The 18,608-nt window shown below is 52.2% G+C and overlaps 1 protein-coding gene across 10 annotated transcripts in view; it reads right to left on the bottom strand.

Moving 5' to 3' along the window:
- Nucleotides 1-18,608, bottom strand: part of SHANK3 (SH3 and multiple ankyrin repeat domains 3) — a 151,293-nt gene that overhangs the window by 33,176 nt on the left and 99,509 nt on the right. For all 10 annotated transcript variants that reach the window (XR_012051824.1, XR_012051825.1, XR_012051820.1 and 7 more), the window contains 3 exons: nt 13,589-13,713; nt 8,017-8,152; nt 1,642-1,722 (listed from right to left, as the gene is read on the bottom strand). Coding sequence is in view for 7 of the 10 variants with exons in the window: in XM_072917967.1 (XP_072774068.1) it covers nt 1,642-1,722; nt 8,017-8,152; nt 13,589-13,713 (342 nt within the window). In the remaining 3 variants the exon portion in view is untranslated. The remainder of the gene's footprint in view (nt 1-1,641; nt 1,723-8,016; nt 8,153-13,588; nt 13,714-18,608) is intronic.

Raw genomic sequence — 18,608 nt, 5'->3', positions numbered from 1 at the left:
GGTCTCTTGGATTTTCCCTGGAGCTCTCCTGGAATTCCAGAGCTCTCCCAGAGCTCTCCCAGAGCTCTCCTGGAATTCCAAAGGTCTCCTAGAGCTCTCCTGGAGTTCTCCCAGAATTTCAGAGCTCTCACAGAGTTCTCCCGGAGCTCTCCCGGAATTCCAGAGCTCTCCCAGAGCCCTCCTGGAGTTCTCCCAGAATTCCAGAGCTCTCCCAGAGCTCTCCCAGAGCTCTCCTGAAATTCCAGAGCTCTCTCAGAGCCCTCCTGGAGTTCTCCCGGAATTCCAAAGCTCTCCCAGAGCTCTCCCGGAGCTCTCCTGGAATTCCAGAGCTCTCCCAGAGCTCTCCTGGAATTCCAAAGCTCTCCCAGAGCTCTCCTGGAGTTCTCCTGGAATTCCAAAGCTCTCCCAGAGCTCTCCTGGCAGGGTTTGGGATCTGCCCGGAGATGGGAAATCAAAACCTGGGATTGCCGGGTGTGGGAAAGGAGGGAGAGGAGCGGGATGAGGAAACGGGAAAGGAGCGGGATGAGGAAACGGGAGAGGAGCGGGATGAGGAGCAGGAGGAGCAGGGAAAGGAGAAGGGAGAGGAATGGGAGAAGAGAGCGGATCAGGAAAAGGAGCAGGAGCCGGGAGAGGAGCAGGGAGAAGATGAGGAGCAGGAAGAGGAGTAGGAGGAGCAGGGAGGGGAGCAGGAAAAGGATCAGGAGCTGGGAATTGATTAGGGAAAGGAGCTGGGAATGGAGCTGGGAAAGGAACGGGGAAAAGAACAGGGAAGGAAACAGGGAATGAAACAGGGAATGGAACTGGGAATTGATCAGGGAAAGAAGCAGGGAAAGGAGCAGGAAAAGAACAGGGAGGCGATAAGGAAGAAGGGCAGGAGCAGGGAGAGGAGCATGGAAAGGAGTGAGGAATGCGAGGAGAGGAGCAGGAGAAGGGAAAGGGTCAGGAGCAGGGAAAGGAGCAGGGACAGGATTAGGGAATGGAGCAGGGAATGGAGCTGGGAATGGAACAGGGAATGGAAGGAGCAGGGAATGAATCAGAAATGGATCAGGGAATGGAGCAAGGAAAGGAGCAGGGAAAGGAGCAGGGAATGGAGCAGGAATTGATAAGGGAATGGAGCAGGAACTGATAAGGAAACGGAGCAGGAATTCATAAGGGAATGGAGCAGGGAATGGAACTGGGAAAGGAAAAGGGAAAGGAGCAGGAATTGATAAGGGAATGGAGCAGGGAATGGAGCAGGGAATTGATAAGGGAATGGAGCAGGGAATGGAGCAGGGAATGGAGCAGGAACTGATAAGGAAATGGAACAGGAATTGATAAGGGAATGGAGCAGGAGTTGATAAGGGAATGGAGCAGGGAAAGGAGCAGGGAATGGAGCAGGATGCCCAAGGCCAGGGCACATCAACCCCTCCACACCCACCTGGAGACTCCCAACACCCTTCCCACGCCCACCTCCGCCGGGATGCGCCTCTGGAGCGCCGGACATCCCTCCGGACATCCCTCCGGACATCCCTCCGGACATCCCTCCGGACAGAGACGGGAATCCTGCTCCCCCGCCCCTCCCACACCCCCCACCACCACGGCGCACACGCGAACAGCTGGAAAAACCGCTGGAAAACCTCTGGAAAACCCCGCCGGCCTTACCCAGCTCCTCCAGCTCGGCTGTCATGGACTTGGAGCGCAGCGTGAGGGTGGTGCTGGGCGCTCTCTTGGGCGGCGGCGGAGCTGCAAGGAACAGAGAGGGCATCTTGCACCTCTTCTCCCGGAATTTCCGCGGCGTGGCCAGGTGCAGGTGCCACTTCTTCTCCACAGCCTGGATCTCCTCGTATTCCCGGGACGAGGAGTCGCACTGCTGCAGGATCTTATTGAGGCTGCGCGTGGACGCGAACTTCTTCATGATTCCCGCCGGGAATGTGCCCGCGGCCTTTGGGAATGTCGGCCCCCCTCCCCTGGCTCAGCGCGGAGTCCGAGCCATGGCCCCGGGGAGGCGGGGGAGGCTCTCGGGGATCCCGGGATGGGTGCGGGGAAAGCGGGAATGTGTCCAGCCTGAGCTCGGGATGCTCTTCCCGCCTCGGCGCAGCCCCCCGAGCGCTTCAGCCCACCCCACCCTCCTCTTCCTCCTCCTCCTCCTCCTCCTGCAGGCTCCTGGCCGTGGATCCCGACCCTATGGAAGCGCTGATGTCCAGCCGGGAGCTGCCCAAGGACGCATGGCCCGGGATGATCCCAAAAGCGCCCGATCCCGCATTCCCTGAGCACACCCCCCACACCCCCCGGAGCAGCGAGGATGAGTGGAAAGCTCTTCCTCTTCCTCCTCCTCCTCCTCCTCGCTGCTCCGCGCTGACAATGCTGGAATAACGCTCCAGGATTGCCATGGCAACGGCAGCTCCGAGCATCCCTGTGCCTGCGGCAGGGATCCAGCGGGGCGGATTCAGCCCCAGCCGGGCCCACACAGGCGCTGTCACCGGGGTGGGGGGACACACGGGACCAGCACCCCCCCACACCCCCCCCCGGTCCCCCCAGCGCCCCTCGGATCCCTTGGAAAAGCGGCCGCGTGGATGCGGAGGATCGGGATGAGGAAGGCACCGGGAAGCGCCGAGGGGGCAGCGGCTCACCCCGGGCTGGAGCGGCTGGAGCGGCCCGAGCGGCCCCGCCGGGGCTCCCAGCGCTGATTCCCGGCTGAATTCCCGAGGATTATTCCCGGCTGAGTGAGTTCCCGAGGCTGCCAGCCGTTCCCACGGCTCGTGCCTTTGTGCCGTGACAGGATAATTGGAGCTCCTCGTGCCAGCAGCGCTCCCTCCTTCCCTCCCTTCCCTCTTCCCTCCCCCGAGCCCCGCGTGCTGCGCTGGGAGCGGCCCCGATCCCGGCCCCCCTTTCCCTGCTCCCATCCCCCTGCTCCATCCCTGCTCCCAGCCCCCTGACTCCATTCGCTACTCCAGTCTCCCTGATTCCACTCCCTGATTCCGTTCTCTACTCTAATCCCTGCTCCCACCCCCCTGCTCCAATCCCCCTGCTCCCATTCTCCTGCTCCCATCCTTGATCCCATCCCTGTTCCCATCCCTGATTCCACTCGCTGATTCCGTTCTCTACTCTAATCCCTGCTCCCACCCCCCTGCTCCAATCCCCCTGCTCCCATCCCTGATTCCATCCTTGATCCCATCCCCGCTCCAATCCCACTGATTCCATCCCTGCTCCCATCCCTGGATTCCATCCTTGATCCCATCCCCGCTCCAATCCCACTGATTCCATCCTTGATCCCATCCCCTACTCCAATCCTCCTGCTCCCATCCCTGATTCCATCCTTGATCCCATCCCTGCTCCCATCCCTGCTCCAATTCCCCTGCTCCCATCCCTGATTCCACTCCCTGATTCCATTCTCTACTCTAATCCCTGCTCCCACCCCCCTGCTCCAATCCCCCTACTCCCATCCCTGCTCCCACCCCCCTACTCCCACCCCCCTGCTCCCATCCCTGATTCCATCCTTGATCCCATCCCCGATTCCATTCCTTACTCTCATCCCTGAATTCCACTCCCTGATTCCATTCTCTACTCTAATCCCTGCTCCAATCCCACTGATTCCATCCCTGCTTCCATCCCTTACTCCAATCCTCCTGCTCCAATCCCTGATTCCACTCCCTGATCCCATTCTCTACTCTAATCCCTGCTCCCATCCTTGATCCCATCCCTGATTCCATCCTTGATCCCATCCCTGCTCCCACCCCTCCGCTCCAATTCCCCTGCTCCCATCCCTGGATTCCATCCTTGATTCCATCCCCTATTCCAATCCTCCTGCTCCCATCCCTGATTCCATCCCTGATTCCATCCTTGATCCCATCCCTGCTCCCATCCCCTGCTCCAATCCTCCTGCTCCCATCCCTGATTCCATCCTTGATCCCATCCCCGCTCCAATCCCACTGATCCCATCCCTGCTCCCATCCCCTATTCCAATCCCCCTGCTCCCATCCCTGATTCCATCCTTGATCCCATCCCTGCTCCCATCCCTGATTCCACTCCCTGATTCCATTCTCTACTCCAATCCCTCTGCTCCCATCCCTGATTCCATCCTTGATCCCATCCCCGCTCCAATCCTCCTGATTCCATCCCTGATTCCATCCCTACTCTCATCCCCTATTCCAATCCCCCTGCTCCCATCCCTGATTCCACTCCCCGATCCCATTCTTTACTCTAATCCCTGCTCCCATCCCTGATTCCATTCTTTACTCTAATCCCTGCTCCCATCCCCGATTCCATCCTTGATCCCATCCCCGCTCCAATCCCCCTAATTCCATCCCTGCTCCCATCCCTGATTCCATTCCTTCCTCCCACCCCCTGCCTCTATCCCTGTTTCCAATTCCTGCTTCCATTCCTGTTTCCATCCATCCATCCCTGCCCCATCCCTCCTCTCCCGCTGTTTCCATGCCCCGCTCCTGTCTCCTGCTCCCATCCCATTTCCATTCCCCGCTCCCATCCCATTTCCATTCCCTGCTCCCATCCCATTTCCATTCCCCGCTCCCATTCCTCTGCTCCTGTCCCTCCACTTCCATCTCCTTTTTCCATCCCCGCTTCCATCTTCCTGCTCCTGTCCCTCCATCCCATCCTGCTCCTGCTTCCCAAACTCCCATCCCCCTTTTCCCATCTCCGTAATTCCACCTTTTTTCTCATTCCCCTTTTCCCACCTCCCTCCTCTCATTCCCTGGAATTCCAGTCCCAATCCCCTCCTGGCTCCTTCCTGATGTTCCCGTCCTTCTGGACAAATCCCTGCCCTGCCTGAACTCTTGGATCTGCTCCCAAAATCCAGAACCCATGGAATGAAATCCCAGAAGTTTCTGGGATCCCCCAGGACTAACCGTGCCCAGGAATTCCCACAGCAACTCCCTGGTTCCATCCCGGAATTCTTGGTGTTCCTTTGGGATCACCATCCTGCCCCTCAACATTCCCAGCAATGACCAGGGTTGTTTCCTATCCCAGCAATTCCCAGGTGGAGATGGAGCCTGGAGCAGCTGATGGGAATTCCAGGAATTATGGATCGTGGGAATCAAAAGCGATTCCCAAAATCCATCCCAGACTCCCCAAATCCCTCCTAAATCCCTCCCTGAATTCCCAGTCCATCCCTCCCTTCCCACATCCATGAGCTCCCAAAACTCCTGTTCCCTGTTCACCACAATTCCAGACATTCCTGATATTGGGAATTCTTGGGAATCCAAGCAATTCCCAAAAAACAGCACAGCTACAGGAACTCCACACCCTGGGAATCAAATCCATTCCCAAAAGCACCACAACTCCATGAATTCCAGACTTTGGGAATCCAAGCAATTCCCAAAAAACACCACAAGCCCAAGAGTTCCAGCTCTTGGGAATCCAGAAAACTCTCAAAAAACACAACAAGTCCAGGAATTCCCAAAAAGCACCTTGGCTCCAGGAATTCCAGACCTTGGAAATCCAAGCTATTCCCAAAAAACACCACAAGTCCAGGAATTCCAGACCTTGGGAAAATTCCCAAAAAACACCACAACTCCACAGATGCGGTTGGGATCATCCTGAACTTCCCTGCCCACATTCCCAAAAATCAGCACATCCCAGAAACTGGCACATCCCAAAAATTTATGTGTCCCAAAAACAGGAGCATCCCAAAAATCTTTGTATCCCAAACACCAATGCATCTCAAAATCCAGGGCATCCCAAAAAATGATGCATCACAAAAATGGGCAGTTCCCAAAGTGGGAAAAATCCCAAAATGGGTGCATCCCAAAAAACAATGCATCCCAAAAATCAACTCTTAATCAACTCTTACCAAAAATCAGCACATCCTAAAATGAGCAAATCCCAAAAAATTTTGCATCCCAAAACTCAGAACATTCCAAAAATTGGCACATCCCAAAAATCAAGACATTCAAAAAATCCACACATCCCAAAAATCAGCACGTCCCAAAAAAATGGACATATCCCAAAAATCTTTGCATCCCAAAAGTTGGAACATCCCAAAATGGGAACATCCCAGAAATCAGCACCTCCCAAAAATCAACACATCCCAAAAATCAACACATCCCAAAATGGGCACATCCCAAAACCCTTCCCATCCTAAAATGGGTGCATCCCAAAAAACAGTGCATCCCAAACATCAGCAGATCCAGAATCGGTGCTTCCCAAAACTTGAAACATCCCAAAAATCAGCGTATCCCACAAATCAGCACATCCCAAAAACTGGCACTTTCTGAACAACAGCACATCCCAAAAATTGGCGCATCCCAAAATCGGTGCGTCCTGAAATTGGCACATCCCAAAAATCGGCACATCCCAAAAAATGGGCGCATCCCAAAAATCATTGCATCCCAAAAAATGGACATATCCCAAAAATCATTGCATCCCAACATCAACAAAAAATGCATCCCAGTGCATTCCAAAAACCAGCGTTTCCCAGAAACTGGTTCATCCCAAAAAAAGGGCACATCCTGAAAAAAAATGGAAACATCCCAAAAACCATTGCATCCCCAAAATGGGCACATCCCAAAATTGGTGCATCCTGAAATTGGCATATCCCAAAAATCGGCACATCTTAAAAAATAGACACATCCCAACAATCATTGCATCCCAAAAATCAGCACATCCCAACACCGACACATCCCAAAAATCAGTGCATCCCAAAAAACAGACGCATCCCGAAATTAACGCATCCTGGAAAACAGCACATTCCAAAAAACTGGCACATCCCAAAAATTGCTGCAGCCGAAAAGTCAACACATCCAAAAAACCCGGTACATCCCAACCTTCCCACCCGGAATTTTCCACCCTCCCCACTCCCACCATTCCCTCTCCTCCCTGGGGCTGCTCCGGCCCATCCCAAATCCCCAGAATCACTGAAATCCCATAAACCAGCGCATCCCAAAAGACGGCACATCCCAAACATCGGTGCATCCCAAAAATCCTGAAATTGGTGCATCCCAAACCCCAATGTATCTCGAAAATCAGCACATCCCAAAAACTGGGAAATTCCAAAAAATGGGCATATCCCAAAAATCATTGCATCCCTATATCAACACATCCCAAAAATTGGTGTATCCCAAAAACCAGCTCATCCCAAAAAACTGCACATCCTGAAATTGGCACATCCCAAAAACTGGCACATCCCAAAAAATGGGCACATCCCAAAAACTGGCACATCCCAAAAAATCGGCACATCCCAAAAAATGGACACATCCCAAAAACCAGCACATCCCAAAACCCAGCACATTCCAAACATCAAGACATCCCAAAGACGGGCACATCCCAAAAATGGGTACATCCTAAAAAAACAGCACGTCCCGAAATTGGCGCATCCCAAAAATCGGCACATCTTAAAAAATGGACACATCCCGAAAGTCATTCCATCCCAAAAACTGGCACATCCCAAAAATGGGCACATCCCAAAATCGGTGCATCCTGAAATTGTTGCATTCCAAAACCAGCCACGTCCCAATAAATGGAAACATCCCAAAAATCGTTGCATCCCAAAAACTGGCACATCCCAAAAATCATTGCATCCCAAAAACGGGCACATTGCAAACATCAACACATCCCAAAATTGGTGAATCCCAAAATTGGTGCATCCTGAAATTGGTGCATCCCAAAAAATGGCACATCTTAAAAAATGGACACATCCCAAAAATCATTGCATCCCAAAAACAGGCGCATCCCAAACATCCTTATATCCCATAAATCTATGGATCCTGAAGTCGCATTCCAAAACCAGGCACATCCCAAAAAATGGATACATCCCAAAAATCGTTGCATCCCGAATATGGGCACATCCCAAAAAATCAGTGAATCCCAAAAATTGGCGCATCCCAAAAAATGGAAACATCCCAAAAATTGGTGCATCCCAATACCAGGCACATCCCAAAAAACACACACACACCCCAAAACCGCCACATCCCAACCTTCCCACCCTGGAATTTTCCAGCCCCACCACTCCCTCTCCTGGCTGGGGCCGCTCTGGCCCATCCCGGGATTCCGGGAATTCCAGGAATTCCGGGAATTGCCGCTCACCCTTTTTGCGGGATCCCTCCTCGGAGTCGGGCTTGCGGCTGACGGACACGACTTTCATCAGGAGGTGATTCCCGCCCTGCCGGATCAGCGCCACCACCTGCTTGTGCCCCACCTTCACCACGTTCACTCCGTTCACCTGCATTCCCAAAAAAAAAAAAAAAGCCGGATCAGAATTCCCAGTTGGGGAAAAAAAAACCCAAAAAACAAACATGGAAGTCATCCGCAAAAATCCCGCTTTTCCCAGGTTTTTTTCCCATCTTTTTTTTGTGCTGGTTGGGAGTCGCCACCCGGTGATGGTGAGGAGGGAGAAGATTCCAAAAAAAATTCCCAGTTTCTTTCAGGCTTGGGAGAATCCCTCTGCTCTTCCAGCCCTGCGGATCCAGGAAATCCTGGAATGGGTTGGGAATGGCCTCAAATCCCATCCGGATCCGAGGGCAGGGACCTCCCGCTATCCCCGGCTGATCCCGGCTGGCCTCGGGCACTTCCAGGGATTCCCAGCCCTTGGAATGGGATTGAAGGTCCTTTCCCACCCAAAGCATTCCAGGAGATTCCATGATTTTGTGGAATTCCATCCCTTCATCCGGGAGCAGCCTGAGCTGCTGATGATCCCACACGACGATTCCTGGGAATTCGAAGTTTCCCAGAAGAAAGGAGCCGGAATGGGCTCAGGGCCATCCCTTGGGATGGACCCATGGGATAAACACGGAGCGTTGGGAAGAACTCCAGGAATTTTGGGATCAACCTTCAGCAGGAGGAAAGAGCGGAAATCCTGGAATTGCCATTCCAGAGAATTTGGGATTATCCAGGACTCTCCAGATCCCAAAATCCTACTGAGGATCCCGGTTCGGACCTTTCCCTCCTCTCCAAGTCCACCCCATTCCATGGGCAAGTTCCCATGGGATTTACTGGAATCCATGGAATGGTTTTCCAGGGAATTCTCTCATGTGCACTGAGCTCCTTCCAAACTGCCGGAATTCCACACCCACATTCCAGAGACATGAATTCCTGGATCCTCATCCCTTTTCCCACCTCCTGAATCATTCCCAGATCCCGTCCCAATCCTGCTGGATCCATCCCCCATCTGGGAATTTCATGGGAATTTCAGGGAGCTTGGGAATTTTGTCCTCCCAGGAGCTGCCACGTCCAACTAAAAAAATCTGGGAGAAATCCAGAAATGTCTGGGAGAATTCCCTTTTCCCAAGGGAATTCCTGAGCCTGGAATCTCCATTCCCTGCCTGGCAGGGTTTGCCGGAACGGGAAATTCCCAAGGTTCTCCCGTCAGCATTTCCTGGGTTGGGAATGAAATCCTGGAATCTGGGAATCCCTGGAAATCCCACCGGGAGCGTTCCCAGAATTGCCATTCCCACCCCTGATCCATGGATTTGAAATCCCTCAGGAATGGTGATTCCCACTGCCCTGCTCAGCCCATTCCCACCATTCCCAACCTTCTCCATGAAGGATTTCCCCCAAATATTCCATCCCTGGCTCAGCTTGAGGCCATTCCCGCTCATCCCATCCCTTTTCCCTGGGATCAGATCCTGATTCCCACCCGGATCCAGCCAGGGAATTGTTGGGAATTGTCTCCCAACTCCTAATTGTATTTATTTCCATCTGAATCCTGTGGTTTTGAAGGAATTCCAACAAAACCCTTGGAATAACCTGAGCCCGATCTCCACCTCCTCGGAATTCCTTGGGATTTCAATCCTGGAATTCCCTGTGCTCCCAACTCATCCCTGACTTGATTTCCCTCAATTCCACCCCTCTGGAAAACTGTGAGAGCCCAGTGCTCATCCCGAGCCTCCGGAATTCCAGGGCTGAGCAGCATTCCCAGTCCCCCCTCCCGCAGATCTCCGGGATCCGCTCTCCCAGCCCGGTAATTTGGGAATGGATATTTTTAGGAATTCCTCTCTCCTTGGTTACTGGGAAACTTCGTGTTCCCAGAGACATCTCCCGGAGAAATCCGAGCTCGGAGCAGAACATTCCAGCTTTTTTTCCCCGCACCAGAATATCCCAAATTTTGAGCATTTCCATAAGAAAAAATGGAGCTGGATCAGCCTCTTCCCTCTTTTTTTTTTTTTTTTTTTTTTTTTTTTTTTTTTTCGGGAGCTCCCAATGTTCCCAAATTCCCGATGATCCGAAATCCCGGCCTTTGATATTTCCTCGGATCCTTTTTATCAACCTCCCACGCTCCGGAGCCGGAATTATCCGCATTTCCTGCTTTTTTTGCTTCCTGACCTTTCCAGCAGGGAGAGGATCCGGGAATGTTTCTGCGTTCCCTCATTCCCACAATTCCAGAGGGGGAATTTTTTGTCCCAGAGGACTTTTCCCCCCATTTCCTGGATTTTTGGGCTCCATGTCCTTAATAAAAACTCTGGAATTTTGTTCATTTGGCTCATGGAATGGTTGGGGTTGGATTGTCCCATTCCCACCACTGCCCGGAGCAGGTTCTTTCCTCATTCCTAAAGAAAATAATGGAATTGTTGAGGCTGGAAAAGCCCTCAGAGACCACCACTAACTGACATTCCCAAATCCAGGGTTTTTTAAACATTCCCAAAGATTTGACTCCACTACCACCCCTTCCAAAGCTTCTCAACCTTTTCCATGGAGCAACATTCCCAAATATTCCATCCAAACCTCCCAAGAGGTGAGACCTTGGCAATTCCCCGGCCTGGCGCCGGGAATTTCCTCATGGAGCCATTCCTGGAATGTGGTTCATCAGATCATGGAATTGTTGGAAGCTGGAAAAGCCCACGGAGATCAAATCCCAGAATTCCCAGCTCTGCCAGTGCCACCCTGGATCCAGGTCCCCCAAATCCGCTGGGATTTGATTCCCTCCAGGAGGAATTTTCCCAATTTTCAGCCTAAGCAGTGGCTGTTCCAGAGGCTGCTCCAGATTTTCCAGGAGGAATTCCAAATGGAATTCAGGCCTGGAATTTGCACCGAGGGCAGCCTGGGAGAGCTCCAGGAGAGACCCAATTCTCAAAGGGAATTTGGGGACTCCGGAGTCTCCGGATCCACAGCTGGAGAATTCCAGAACCTCCTAATCCTAGTTTGGAAAACTCCTGGAAGCTCCAACACCTGGGGGACTCTGGATCCCTCTGGATCCACACCTGGAAAACTCCTGGAAGCTCCAATGCCTGGAGGACACCGGAGCCCTCTGGATCCACAACTGCAGAATTCCAGACCCTCCTGATCCCAGCCTGGAAAACTCCTGGAAGTTCCATGACCTGGGGGACTCCGGATCCCTCTGGAGCAACACCTGGAGGATTTATGGAAGCTTGGAATCCGCAGGAATTTACCCTTGGAAAGGGGGTCAGGCCTTGGCAGGGGCTGCCCAGGGAGGTTCAGAGTCCCCATCCCTGGAGGTGTCCAAGGAATTCCTGGAATTCCACTCAGCGCTCTGGGCTGGGGATTGGGCCCAGCTTGGACTCGGTGTCCTTGGAATTCTTTTCCAAGCCCAGGGATCCCGGGATTCTGAGGTTAGAAGAACATGGGAACAGCTCAAGGATTTTGGGAAGACTCTCCGGAACGCGGAGCAGGGACATTCCCGGTGCCGCACTGGCACCAAAAGGAAGTTCAGGGAATATGCGAGGCTGGAGCTGGGAAATTATCCATGGAAAATGAGGAGAGGAGGAAAATCTGGAAATTGGATTCCATGGACAAAAGGAGCTCCCAGAGCTCAGAGGGAAAGGGACAATTCCCAGTGAGGAAGGAAGAGCTCAGGGAATTCCCAGAACAGCTCCTGAATCCACTGGAACGAATCCAGAGGAGGCCCTGGAGGTGCTGAAAGGCAGGAGCCCCTCTGGAGTCAGGTTGGGAAATCTGGGAATGCTCCCCTGGAGAGGGGAAGGATCCAGGGAGAGCTTCCAGCACATTCCAGGGCCTGAAGGGGCTCCAGGAAAGCTGAAATTTGGGAAAGGCCTGGAAGGACAGGACACAGGGAATGGCTCCATGCCAGAGGGATGGATGGGAGATTGGGAATGAGGAATTCCTGGCTGGGCTGGGATTGCCAGAGCAGCTGGGGCTGCCCCTGGATCCCTGGAATGTCCAAGGAAAGGCTGGAGCAGCCTGGGATCTCAGGAGGTGTCCAGGGGTTGGAAGTGGATGGGCTCTGAGGTTCTTCCAACCCAAACCACAAAAGGATTTGGGAATTGTGGAATCCTGGCCCATGGAATGCCGGCGGTGCCTCGGGAAGGGCCCCGAGCCCCCCTGGGCTGGGCAGGAGCTGCCGGGGATCCATGCAGGGAGATCCCGGGAAAAGTGGGATCTGCCCCGGGATCGGGGCAGGATCGGGAATGTCCTCCTGGCTCTGCCCAGCTCCTGCCAGGAGCCAGCGGGGATCGGGATCTGCTCCAGGGAATGAGCCCCGGGAAAAGAGGGAGCGGCCTCAGCCTGGGCCAGGGCAGGCTTGGATTGGATATTTGGGAATTTCTCCATGGAAAGGAGCCTCCAGCCATCCCAAATCCCTCCAGGCTTTGCTTTCCTCCTTCTCCTACCAGGACAAGCAACAGTGGGAATATCCCAGGTCTCTTCCCAGCTTTCCATGGAGACAGAGCCTGAAATCCTCAGCAGGGAGAAAATCGGGATCAGATTCCCACCCAGAGCACAACCAGCAGCACAAAATGCCAGAGATTGATCCCAAATGGAATCCTGGAATGGTTTGGATGAGAAGGAACCTCAAAGCTCATTCCAGGGACACTTCCCACCATCCCAGGCTGCTCCAACCTTTCCTTGGACATTCCAGGGATCCAGGGGCAGCCCCAGCTGCTCTGGCAATTCCAGCCCAGCCAGGAATTCCTCATTCCCAATCTCCCATCCATCCCTCTGGCAGTGGGAGCCATTCCCTGTGTCCTGTCCCTCCAGGCCTTGTCCCCAGTCCCTCTCCAGCTCTCCTGGAGCCCCTGGAATGTTCTGGAAGCTCTCCCTGGATCCTTCCCTTCTCCAGGGGAACATTCCCATCTTTCCCAGCCTGGCAGGATCCATCTCAATCCCAACATTCCGCATATTCCATTGGAATCCAACTTTCCATGATCCCTTTCCAACCAAAGCAGCGCCTGGATCCAGTCCCTGAACCATTCCTTGGATTTCCCACTGGAAAATTATTTTTTCCCCTTTCCAAACTCCAGCTCTGTCCTGTTCCCACCTTCCCCATCCTGCATGGACTCGGGACACTGCAAATCCCATGGGAACATCCCAAGTTCCTCCTCCAGCCAGGAAAATCCCTAAGGCACTGACAAATCCAGGGAATCTCCTGAAATCCCGGTGTGTTCTCCACTGGATGGAGCAGTCACAATTCCAAGGGGATTCACCGGCACTGGGACTTTGGTTCTCTCAGGATCCGCACCTGGAGAATTCCAGATCCTCCTGATCCACACCTGGGGAGCTCCTGGAAGCTCACGATCCACACCTGGAGGACACCGGGATCCCTCTGGATCCACACCCAAAGAACCTCTGGAAGTTCCATGACCTGGAGGAGTCTGGGTCCTCCCTCTCCACACCCGCTAGAATTCCAAAATTCCCGGGCAATTCCCAAAGTTCCTGGGGGAGGAGTGGAATTCCACGAGGAGCTCACCTCGATCAGAAAGTCCCCCGTGCGCAATCCCGCTCTCCAGGCGACTCCTTCCACATCCACGGATTCCAGGTACTGCAGCGCTGGGAATGCCGGCGTGGGCGTGAACTCCTCGATCGGGGTCTCGGCTGGAAAACACAACGGGAAGGGGAATTGAGGGATTTCCAAGGGAATTCCATAAGGGAAGGCTCAGCCCGTCCACAGCATTCCTAAAATCATGGAATTATGGAGTTGGAAAAGCCTTGGAGTGGAAACATTCCCAGCAGTGCCAAGGCCACCATTGATCCGTGTCCCCAGGTGGACAATCCACATGGATTGGAATCCCACCCCTCGTCCTGGCCCTGCTCCCACCTCAGTGATGGAATCCAAGATGGAATCAATATTGGAATCAAATATGGCATCAATAATGGAAATAATAATGGAACTAATAATGGAATCAGTGATGGCATCCAAGATGGAATCAATATTGGAATCAATCATGGAATCAATGAAGGAATCCAAGATGGAATCAATGATGGAATCCAAGATGGAATCAATGATGGAACTAATAATGGAATCAATGCTGAAATCCAAGACGGAACCAATATTGGAACAAATCATGGAATCGGTGAAGGAATCCAAGATGGAATCATTAATAGAATCAATAATGGAGTCAATCACGGAATTAATAATGGAATCAATGCTGGAATCAATGATGGACTCGATGGAATCAATAATGGAATAAATAAAGGAATCAATGCTGGAATCCAAGACAGAATCAATAATAGAATCAATAATGGAGTCAATGCTGGAATCAATGATGGAATTCAAGATTGAACCAATGATGGAAATAATGGAGGAATCCAAGATGGAATCAATTATGGAATCCAAGATGGAATCAATATTGGAATCAATCACGGAATCAATGAAGGAATCCAAGATGGAATCAATGATGGAACGAATAATGGAATCAGTGATGGAATCCAAGACAGAATCAATAATAGAATCAATAATGGAGTTAATAATGGAACTAATAATGGAATCAATGCTGGAATCCAAGATGGAATTCAAGAAGGAACTAGTGATGGAAATAATGAAGGAATTCAAGATGGAATCAATGATGGAAATAATAATGGAACTAATAATGGAATCAATGCTGAAATCAATAATGGAATCAATAATGGAATAATTAAAGGAAGCAATGCTGGAATCCAAGATGGAATTAATGAAGGAATCAATAAAAGAAGCAATGATGGAATCAATGCTGGAATCAGTAGTGGAATCCAAGATCGAATAAAAAATGGAACCAATAATGGAATCAGTCATGGAATTATGGGTTGGAAAATCCCTTGGAGAACATAAAATCCAACCATTCCCAGCACTTCCGAGGCCACCCCTGATCCATGTCCCCAAGTGCCACATCCACATGGATTGAATCCCACCGGGAATGGGGATTCCACACACGTGCCAGGGCTGGAAAAGCCTTTCCAGGTGGGAATTTTCCCATTATCCAACCTGGAGGTGCCCTGGAACTTCTTGAGGTTGTGTCCCCTTGTCCCGGCCCTGCTCCCACCTCAGCGATGGAATTCAAGATGGAACCAAGGATGGAAATAATGAAAGAATCCAAGATGGGATCAGTGATGGAATCCAAGACGGAATCAAGAATGGAGCTAATAATGGAATCAGTCACCGAATTAATGGTGGAATCCAAGATGGAACCAGCGATGGAATCCATGATGGAGTCAATGATGGAATCCGAGATGGAATCCAAGATGTAATCCATGATGGAGTCAATGATGGAATCCATGATGGAACCAGTGATGGAATCTGTGATGGAATCAGTGATGGAGTCAATGATGGAATCTGAGATGGAATCAATGATGGAGTCACTGAGTCATTTGGGTTGGAAAATCCCTTGGAAAATCCCATTGGATCCAACCATTCCCACCACTCCCAAGGCCCCCCTGCCTGACATTCCATGGGCAAGGATTCCACAATTCCCCAATCCTGGTGAGGCCTGCCCGGGAAGGACCTCCCAGCCCATCCCGAGGATCCCCAGGATGAAGGAGATCCCACGGGCACAGCCCAGGGAGTTTTCCAAACATTTCCATTCCCAGGATCCGTGAATTCCACCCTGGGCTGACCCAAACCTTCAGTTCCTGGAATGGATCCTGAGGATCCACCCGGACCCGGCAAAGCTCCGACAAACGGGAGAAATTCCCGCTGGGATGATCCATCCTGAGGGAAATCCATCCCTTCAATCCTTCCCGCCTTCCTTATCCCAAGTTTTCCCCCATCCCTGTCACTTCCAGCCGAGTCCTTCCCACGGAGCCGCGGGCTCTCCTCATTCCCAAATCCATCAGGAGCGGATCAGGCGCCAGCAAAAATTCTCACCCCTACAAATTATCCCAATAAATGGATTTTTGGGAGCTGACGGAGCCCAGATCCCTGAGGTGACCCTGGTGGCCTCTCCTTTGATGTCCTTCCAGAAACATTCTCAATGTCCCCCTCCATTCCCGCCAAATCCAAGCTGCCGATTCCACACAGATCCACGATTTTTCCTCCTCTCTCCGTTTTTCTCCCACATTTTAGGCGGGATTTTTCCACCCCGGCACGGATCGCACGCCGGGAACCTTTCCCTGCCACCCCTCCATGTGCTGAAGCTTCTCAGCTGCTTCCCACCAACGGCTTTCCACGATTTCTGCCTTTCCTGGGAGAAGTCGCAAACGCTTGACAGCTCATCCCTATTTTTAGACATTCCGACAGAATGTCGGAGCGCTCTCCAAATCCTCCAGGACCCTTCCAGGATTTCATCTCCCGCTATCCCAGGCTGCTCCAAGTGTCCGACCTGCCCTTGGACACTTTCAGGGATCCAGGGGCAGCCACGGATTCTCTGGGATAATTTTCACGGAGCAAATCCCAAATTCCCATGGACCCCATTGCATCCCATGCCAACCCATCCCCTGAGTTATCCATGTGTCATTCCAGGCGCTTTTCCAGCTTTTCCCATGGGCTGGGAGCCACCAGCCCACAGTGGGTGCACGTCGTGATCCAGGATTTGGGAAGTGCAGCTGGAGCCTGAAGGATTTGGCAAATGGGAAAATGCTCAGGAATTAGGAATTGTCTCCCTATGGAATAATTCCGGGAGCAGAATTTCATCCAGGAGGGGACAAAGGGACAGAGGGACAATTCCCACCATCCCAGGCTGCTCCAACCTTTCCTTGGGCATTCCAGGGATATCCAGGGGCAGCCCCAGCTGCTCTGGCAATCCCAGGGATCCAGGAATTCCTCATTCCCAAGATCCCATCCATCGCTGCCCTCTGGCAGTGGGAGCCATTCCCTGTGTCCTGTCCCTCTGTCCCTTGTCCCCAGTCCCTCTGCAGCTCTCCTGGAGCCCCTTCAGGCCCTGGAATGTGCTGGAAGCTCTCCCTGGATCCTTCTCCTCTCCAGGAGAACATTCCCAGTTTTTCAGAGGGAAGCTGATCCAATCTACTGGATTTGCTCCAGGATTTCCACGTCCTGCTGGTGTTTGGAGCACTGGAGCTCCCCCTGGAATGGTTTGGGTGGGATGGGACCCAAATCCCACCCAATTCCAACCCTTGGACACTTCCCCCTATCCCAGGCTGCTCCAAGCCCTGTCCTGGCCTTGGGAATTTTTCTCCCAGGTTTTACAACCCCTGGGACTGGAGAAGGAAGAGGACAAGGACATCCCTGCTCCCAGCAAATCCTGGGAATCCTGATCCACCTCTCCCAGCTCAGCCATTCCCAAAACCAGTTTGGGACCAAACAATCCCAACCCGATCCAGGGAATGCTGCAGGTGTGGAAATCATGGAAAATCAATCCCTAAATGCCCTCCCAGGGAGGAAATCCAATGGGAAGAGTCTCCCATCCAATGGGAGAACCAAACCAAAAAGTTGGGAATTAAATCCAGGAAGTTCCCATTAGGAATGAGGGGACTTCCCTGACCTGGAGGTTCAGCCTTTCCCACCAAAACTCCAGACTCAGAATCCTGGGAAGCACCGTTGGAACCCCCTGAGGATCCACCACAGCCCTGGCTGGGGAATTGGGAACTCCTGGGCTTAAATTCCCAAAATTCCCAGCTGGAATTCCAGAGCCAGCTGTGGGAGAAGCCCAGATAAATCAAACCCAACCTGAGGGACCAAATGTGATCTTGGGGAACCAAAATCCATCCAGGAGGACCGAATTCCATCCTGGAAGCAACGAATCCAATCCAGGGGGACCAAATTCCATCCAGGGGGACCAATTCCCATCCTGGAAGCACCAAATCCAATCCAGAAGATCCCAAATCCCATCCTGGAGAACCAAATCCCATCCTGGGAACACCAAATCCCATTCTGGGAACACCAAATCCCATCCTGGAAGCATCAAACCCAATCAGGAGGATCCCAAATTCCATCCTAGAGAACCAAATCCCATCCTAGAGAACCAAATCCCATCCAGGGGGACCAATTCCCATCCTGGAAGCACCAAATCAAATCCAGAGGATCCCAAATCCCATCCTGGAGAACCAAATCCCATCCTGGGAAACCAAATCCCATCCTGGAAGCATCAAACCCAATCCAGAGGATCCCAAATCCCATCCTGGAAACACCAAATCCTATTAAGGGTAAATTAATTCCATGCTGGAAACACCAAATCCCATCCTGAGAAACCAAATCCAATCTCAGAGAACCAAATCCCATCCTGGAGAACTAAATCCCATCCTGGAAGCACCAAATACCATCTCGGAAATACCAAATCCCATCTCAGAGAACCAAATTCCATCCTGGAAGCACCAAATACCATCTCGGAAATACCAAATCCCATCTCAGAGAACCAAATTCCATCCTGGAAGCACCAAATCCATTCCAGAGAACCGGATCCCATCCAGGTCAGGCATTTGGAGCAGATCCCCATCCCACAGATCCCAAAAAGTTCCAAACTCAGGGAATTCCCAAAGGATCCTCCAATCCTCAATGGACCTCCCACAAGCTCCAAGCTCACAGAATTCCCAAAGGATCCACTGATTCCATGGATCCTGGG

The sequence above is a fragment of the Taeniopygia guttata genome, chromosome 1A (assembly GCF_048771995.1).
Source record: "Taeniopygia guttata chromosome 1A, bTaeGut7.mat, whole genome shotgun sequence".
In the NCBI taxonomy this organism is placed as follows: domain Eukaryota; kingdom Metazoa; phylum Chordata; class Aves; order Passeriformes; family Estrildidae; genus Taeniopygia; species Taeniopygia guttata.
This window is presented reverse-complemented; position numbering and strand designations above follow the sequence as displayed.